Below are 7,719 nucleotides of genomic sequence, written 5' to 3'. Positions count from 1 at the left end.
GTCATTTTATCCCACCTTCCCCTAGTTGACAATATATTAGAACTGAAGAAGATAACAAAAGTATTAAAAAGAATGCAGAGATCTGAGCCAGATTTTGTGAGACTATACTTGGCTTTCTTTTCAGAGAATCCTTTGCAAAAGCCAAACTGAAAGGCAGTTAATGTGCTGTGCTACAAAAAATGAGTCTGTGTTCTATTGTACACCACTTTCTCAAAACACTGTAAGAAGTCTGAGAAGAGGCAGGTGAGTCTGAAATCAGAGGTTATTTGCTTGCCTGCATTTTTTGTGGGAATGTGTTGGTTTATATACTGAAGACCCTCAGTAAATATGCCTTGTGCTATGTAGCAGTTACAAATATAGGTCAATGAGGATCCCATAACGTGAATAAAAGTTTTTAATACACTTTTTAAAAAAATGTAAAAGTAAGAAGAATTACTGCTTTCACAACATAATTTATGTAATTTCTTTCAAGCTATATTTCTGACACTAATTCATGCTGGTGGTTAAAACAGTGAGTGCTGGAGTAAATCTAATACAGTTTAATTTGATTATTTATGAACAGGTGCTATGTCTGCTGCCAACTGTGTAATAATGACACATAGTTTTTGGTTTGGTATTTCAGTGTTTTATTCCTATGTAGATTACGTATATTTTAGCCGTTTTGATAAAGAACAGATCAATATTGTGGTACAGTCTAGTTGTTACAAAATAGTTTAAATCATATGTTTTATCCATCCATTCTCCTTCTTCTTCTTAATTTTACCCTCATTTTTTACAGAGAAAAACAGGATTCTAAATGCTGAAGCAATATGTTTAAGGAAGAATTCAGTTTGACACAAACTTAATCTCTGTAAATCACTTTCCAGTACTTCTCTGAGAAGTTTTATCTAAACTTTATGATCAAGATATTCTCTAGACACTACTTTTATAACTGAATCTAACAATCTGGTGTGTTTTATTGTCAGTATTTGACCATCATTGCTAGATAAAACATTTGTTATTGTTCTTACATCTAATAAGTGAGGGTATTTTTTGGTCTAATAACTTTTTGTATGCACTATGTCCTTCATGCATATCAGGGCTTTTACATTGGGAAGTAATTCAAAGCTAGACAATAATGACTCTGTATTGCACTAATAATGATCAGACAGGAAATAATATTAAAGTCTCCACAAAGACAAAGTTTTGACTTCCTCTTTTTCTAAGTACTTGATTAAAGTTAAGACAAGTCTTGTTGATAGTCTGAGAAATGTCAGTACTTACAGTTTGTGTGCTTTCAGATCAACTACTGTTATATTGTAATCAAAGACTTGTTCAACACAAAATCCCTGAACTTTTGGATGCTGAGAGTTTCATGTAAGCCACTTCTCATTTTTACAGATCCTATGATATTAACATGTAATAACTACAAGCTCTGTTAAATTTCAGTGATTTCTAATTGAAGTTCAATTAATGACAACACAGCTACTGATATTCCATGTTCCCTTTAATTTTCCTGTACTTGTATCAAAAGTTCATTCTTGTTATTCTTCGAGATTCTTATATTTTGGTCCAAGTTCTTTATTTTGGTTTCTTAATAATTGTTTCAACTGCATATTTGCTTTGTAGTTCTGTCTGTCAGAGGAATTCACTAAAACAAGACCAAGCAGGAACATTGGAAATCACTGGTATGGAGTACCTGCAATGGTATGGAATACCTTTGGTTGGACTGAACTGAATGCTGCTGGCAACTGCCTGTTCAAGTATTCTCCTGTCAAAAACATTAAGTTGTAAGTTATATAACCTGTGATGATACCAAAGCTCTATACAAAAAATGTGTATCATGAGTCCCATGAAATTATGAGTAAAACCAAATCACAAATTATAAGATATAACAGAAAACCATGTTTATTCATTCAACATCCAGGAATGAGAGTATGCAGTCAACTCTATACAAAAAATGTATATCATGAGTCCAATGAAATTATGAGTAAAACCAAATCACAAATTATAAGATATAACAGAAAACTATGTTTATTCATTCAACATACAGGAATGAAAGTATGCAGTCACATTGTGACGTACATAGCCAGCCAGCTCTCCAAGAAATTCATGATTTAACTGAAACAATTTTGTGTACATCACTAAAAGTGCTGAATTTCTAGTTACAAAATTGTAGGTTTTCATTGAACTTCAGATATTTTCTCAGTGCTTACTTTATGTTCTGTATACAATCATGTAGCTGCAATCTTTATATATAATATGATTCTTTAGTAAACCAAAATAGAATAAAATAAGAAAGAAAATGTAAAGCTCCTGTGTTTTTGCGTGTGCCTGTCAGCAACTCCGCACTTCTGTTATTTGGTCAGTGGTCTGCATTGTTCTTAAAGTATTTACACCACCAGAATTTCCCATACTATATCAAATGTTGTAGGTCAGATGATTGCACGACTGTCTTTTTCATTTTTGTATCAGTGCAATTTGATATTTTTCTATGGTCATTTACTTGTATTAACAAATGTCTGATACTCCATTTAATATAAAATTTAACTCAATTTTTTTATGTGTATTGCCTTTGAACTGACTTATCACCACTGCAAAAATGATTCCTAGGCCAAATAAAAATGAAATAAAATGGAAAGGGGGTATGTTCTAAAGATATTAATACACTAAGACTGATTTATTGATTGAAAAACCAGTGTGGTGATATACTAATTCCTTGTTAAGTAATATGGCCAATTTTATGTATTAGTCTCAGTTCATGAACATGTAATGCTATGTCAGGTCCCCACTTCCCTTTCTTTCCCCCTTCCTGCTTTCCCCAGCCCACTTGCCAGATGTCCAGCAGTGGCTCAGGAAGAGGAGTGGGGAGAAATGAGGTCCAGTTGAGTAGCAGCAGCAGAAAGCACAGGTAGGGGGAACTGGAGAAAGAAGAGACAGGTGTATTGTAGCCTCCACTGGGCAAGGGGGCTTGGCACTCTATGTGGAGGGGGCACTGGAAAGCTGGAGTTGTATAACATAGAAGGACAGAAGTGGGCAATGTTACACAAGCAAGAACGCCTGGCATCCGAGGAGCTCAGTAGCTGTCAGTGTGTAAAGTCAGGGGAGACAGTTCAGAATGTTTTGGTGCAGCTGGTGAAGCACTTCCTGTATCAGCTGCATAAGGAACTGTATCTGATTAACACTAGGTTTTGAAAATGTGCATTTTAGCTCAGTGACAAAAGGAATATATTTTCTGTGCATCAGCAGGATACCTCAGTCATCATGACCGGCACAGCAGGTAAACAATACAATATTCCTTTACTTGTAACAATATGATAGTTGAAACTGAAGATGCCAGTACACAACGCATCCTCATGAGTTTAAATGCCACAATGTGCCCTCATCATTCTTTCACTGGCACATAATTCCAATATTTCAATATAAGAAAAAATGTGATCTTATAAATAGCATGAAAGTTTTTAAGCATAAGTGTAAAAATGTATTTCTTATCATTTCCCCTTCTCCTTGTCTTATTTTGCTCCTTCATGGAATGAAAGGAGCAATTTAAGCCTTTTATAATTTATGTTCAAGTGCACAAAACTGTGGATTTTTACTCATGTACAGTGAGGTTTTGCATTACAGCACTTGTTTAGTATTTCCATCCAAATGAAATATTTGTGAGATAAAATCTCAGTTAGCAGCAAAAATAAATATGATTAAAATGTCTAGCATTGAGCTATCAAGAAATATATGGAACTGGTCTATAAAGGGACAAAAAAAATTAGGAGCGTAAACAACTTAAAAAATTTAGAAGTGCACTTGTTATTAACCACTCAAAAATTATTTGATTGTATAGGTATGATGATTGATGATTCTTGTTCGTTTCATGACAAGTAACAATGTTCATTGCTATCATGTTTCTGCTGTCACCAATGTAAATGGCTGTCATAATTTGTTCATTAACAGTGAAGTCATACAAATGTTAACCAAGATGTAATAGGGAAAGAGCAGTTATTAGGTATACAAGAGAGAGCAACAGCTTATCTCGAAGCACTGGTAGCAGCTTTTCTGCTAATCTTATTGTGTTAAATTTAGCCAGTGAAAGCAGAAATAATGTGTAGCAGTAAACAGTGGTTGTGTATTGGTAACACAGCACTTAGATTTATTTTTTAACAGTTGCTTCTCTTTTGTTAATCCCACATCCTGAAAGTAATCTATCAGTATGCGATTTGTGGAACACAATAAATGATGAAAGAATGGGATCAGTAAGTTAATAGCCTTACCATAGAATAATCAATATGTCCTGTAAGTTCTGTTTTTGAATAGTTTATCATTCATTAAATAAAACTCTTAGCACATTAGATCATAAGGGACATAAAAATACAACTTAATTTTTTGGTCAGGAAGTAATAATAGACATCTATAAATAATAACATCAATACACTTTTGTTTATTATTTGATAATGAAATGAGCAAATATGAAAGAAAGAAAGTTTCACTAACAAGAGGACAGAGTGACCAAATTTTGCAGACCTGTCAGCTGTAGAGGCTGCTTAACGGTAGTGACACCGCAGTCTTGAGACAGCCCTGTGACCCACTTATTTGAATGGTCTGATGCACTGACAGCTCTCTCCACGTGCTCTCCCCACATAGCAAGCAATCTACTTCCTCCTTCACTACAGACTGTTCTGCTGCAAAAAAAGGTCAACTGCACCACCATGCATAACATTTCTTACAAAAGGGATAAAATGATTTTGTCAGAAGCTAATACAGAGGAAGATTTAGCGCAAGATTTATTTAGCACTAGCGTCACCTAAACACTTACATTCATCTTATTTGTCCCATTTATCTCTTACAAGGAAAAATTTCTAAATAAATACATAAAGTGAGTCTATTTCATTTAACAACTGCACACAGAAAACACTAGTATTTTGCCTTCATGCTTCTATTTTTCATCAGAACAAAGATGAAGAAATGTTTGTGCACACTTTTGTGTGATTTTAAACAATCTGATCCCTGTCCTGGTGAACAGAAGTTAGAAAACTCATAATTATAACCTCCATTTCAATATGTCAGTATTCCACTTCTCCCTTTTTTAAGGGAGGTGATGCTTTTGTTATTTCAGGTTTTAATGACTGTAGATCTTGACATTTCTGCAGTTTTTCAAAAGTGTATTCATTGAGTTCCTATAGTTAATTAATTTCTCTTGCTCCTTTTTTGAAAAAATATTTTTGGCACTACCAAGTGCGGGCAAGTGCTCTACCAACTGAGCTACCCAAGCATGACTCACGGCCTGTCCTCACAGCTTTACTTCTGCCAGTAACTCTTCTCCTACCTTCCAAACTTAACAGAAGCTCTCCGCTGCAGAGTGAAAATCTCATTCATTTATCTGCTAACTTCTCGCCATTTGAAAACTTGCTGCTACTTTCCTTTTTATCCAAGTCCTTTAGACTCAAAGAGCATCTTTTCTTGTCTTCTTGTTACTAAACAGGGAAAGTACACACCCGTCAAGCCAATCAATATGGTAGTCAATTTTTTGTTGTTTGTGCTATGATTCCATGTTTGTCTATAAAATAATTAACCACTGAAAAATGTAGACCTGTCTGATTACTGTGCAGATCTTTCACTTGCTACCACTTAGGCTGTGGTGATTGAGAGCCATAATGACACTTCTAAAAAATTGGCCATTTCGACATATCTGTTTCACCACGGTCTTAATGTTAAAGCTGGAAAATTGTTGAATGACTGTAAGCATGAGGTATTATGATTATCACAACTTAAATTTTGTGGTGGTAGTGACAGTGTTTCTAGTGTTGCAAAATTTCTTTTGCCTTCATCTCAAAACATGAATTTTATAGATACATCATCATGACTCTAAATCGTTGTAGAGTGACTGTCATTGCTGCAAATTTATGTACGTAACCTCTGGATTGTACCTGTGAGGCTGACTGAATACCACACATTTTTGACACTGAAATTGGACAATTATGAGGAACACAATTTTTTTGGGTATGTTACCTGCTTTGACTAATGATAGTGAGATTTTTTATGCAAAAACCATTAAAACAATGTGAGCTGCTCATTGAGAAATGGAGAGATACACGTTGGAAACCAGTGTGAGAGACTGGAAAACTAATCAGGGTACACAACACCAAAGTGAAGTGGTTATGATTTTTATGTAGACGAAATGGAAGTTGTAGGGACATGAAGCCAGATTAATGGATGATGGTAGATGAACCAAGAAAGCTCTCTGCCAGATCCAAAGAGATGAGGAGAGAGCAAGATGACGACCTAAAGGACGGCAGGATAGAATGATTGACTGATTTTTGTTTGGTACTGTTAAATTACATTCTGTACCAAGTTTGTACTGTGGGTAGTTACTATTAGAAATTATATGTTTAGTTGAAGATCATAACACATGGAAAAACTGTAGATGACGCTGTTATTCGCCAATGAATGTCAACTGGTTGCTCTCGATGATAATGTTGACTAGGAATTGAACGTAATGGAACCACTAGTCTGTAGTTGTGGCCACCATAGTGAAGTGCACCAAGGAGGTTATGCAGTTGAACCGCATGGTTAGTTGCACCATACGGGTTAACTATAGTCGATGACAAACGATGGTGTTTCGCGCAGGTCAAGACACGGACGGTCCAGTTCCTAGCGACAGCAGCGGTGCACGCATACACATGTTTTCGTTTGAGGAAAGTGTGTATCCTACAAATTATTATGTAGAATTTGTCGCTTACCATCACCAGATATAACAACTTGCAACAGATGGAATAAAAATTCACTAAATAGCTCGCTTCGATCACGTTTGATGCTCACTCTGGCTGCTACATTCACAGCAGAGCACACAGGATACTGCGTCCGTCGGAGGATGTCTGACGTAGGTGCGCATAACGAGTCTAAACACGCCCGCCATCATTTCTGACTCCAACTGCAGCGAACCGCTAAGGGAGCGGAAATTGCGAAACTGAGGCGAGGAGTAGCAAAGTTTGGATGGGAGTCCAGAAAAGTTCGGGAAATTGTGTTATGCTGTTAGCTGCTTACCTACATCATGGTGAGCATTTCTTTTCTGGCCATGAAACCAGTAGCGAAGTTTAGTAGAAGATTGTTTCCTACACGAAATCAAAAAACTACAGCGCTATTAAAAGTGTTTTACATAATGAACTCGTACGTCACCAGAAGTTGTTCAGGGTTCATTTCTGAGTGTTTCAGCATAAGGGACCCGTGGTCTTCCACACAGTGTGGTCTACGGTACCGTACAGGGTAATAATGTAGTCATTATTCATTTGGTTCGTCATCCGAGACACCTTTATTTCTGTGAAAATACCTTCACGACGGTGAAAATGCTTGTAATGTGAAATCACTAAAATGTACAACACAAAATAACAGAGTAATGGAACAATCCTGAGATACAAAAGTACTGTAACGTGATTGTCGTCGCTGCAGAAAAACTGAGCATACCCTGTCTTCTATTGTTGTGTGAACCTGTACGTGAGGTAGGCTACATGTCAGGCAACTTGTGGTGTCTCACTTAAATTACCGGCAAAACCGCGAGACAACGTAGCAGAACTGTCTACAAGTTTGAGGGCGAAGAGTAAATTAAGTGTTATTATTGCCCACATCGAGTACCGTGAATTTGTTTCCAAACAAGACGCACAGCACAGACTTTGAAAATTGCATTCTTGTGCAGATATTTTTAATGTAATACAGAAACAAAGATAAAGTATGAACTAACGAGCCACTGGATAC

The 7,719-nt window shown here is 36.2% G+C and overlaps 1 protein-coding gene across 1 annotated transcript in view; it reads left to right on the top strand.

Annotated features, from left to right (window-relative positions):
* The first annotated feature begins 2,880 nt into the window (after positions 1 to 2,880).
* Positions 2,881 to 7,719, top strand: part of LOC124545208 (retinol-binding protein pinta-like) — a 320,125-nt gene continuing 315,286 nt past the window's right edge. Inside the window, exon 1 of the mRNA XM_047124074.1 lies at positions 2,881 to 3,259. Within this exon, the coding sequence (XP_046980030.1) occupies positions 3,244 to 3,259 (16 nt within the window). The 5' untranslated portion in view covers positions 2,881 to 3,243. The remainder of the gene's footprint in view (positions 3,260 to 7,719) is intronic.

The sequence above is a fragment of the Schistocerca americana genome, chromosome 8 (assembly GCF_021461395.2).
Source record: "Schistocerca americana isolate TAMUIC-IGC-003095 chromosome 8, iqSchAmer2.1, whole genome shotgun sequence".
Lineage (NCBI taxonomy): Eukaryota > Metazoa > Arthropoda > Insecta > Orthoptera > Acrididae > Schistocerca > Schistocerca americana.
This window is presented reverse-complemented; position numbering and strand designations above follow the sequence as displayed.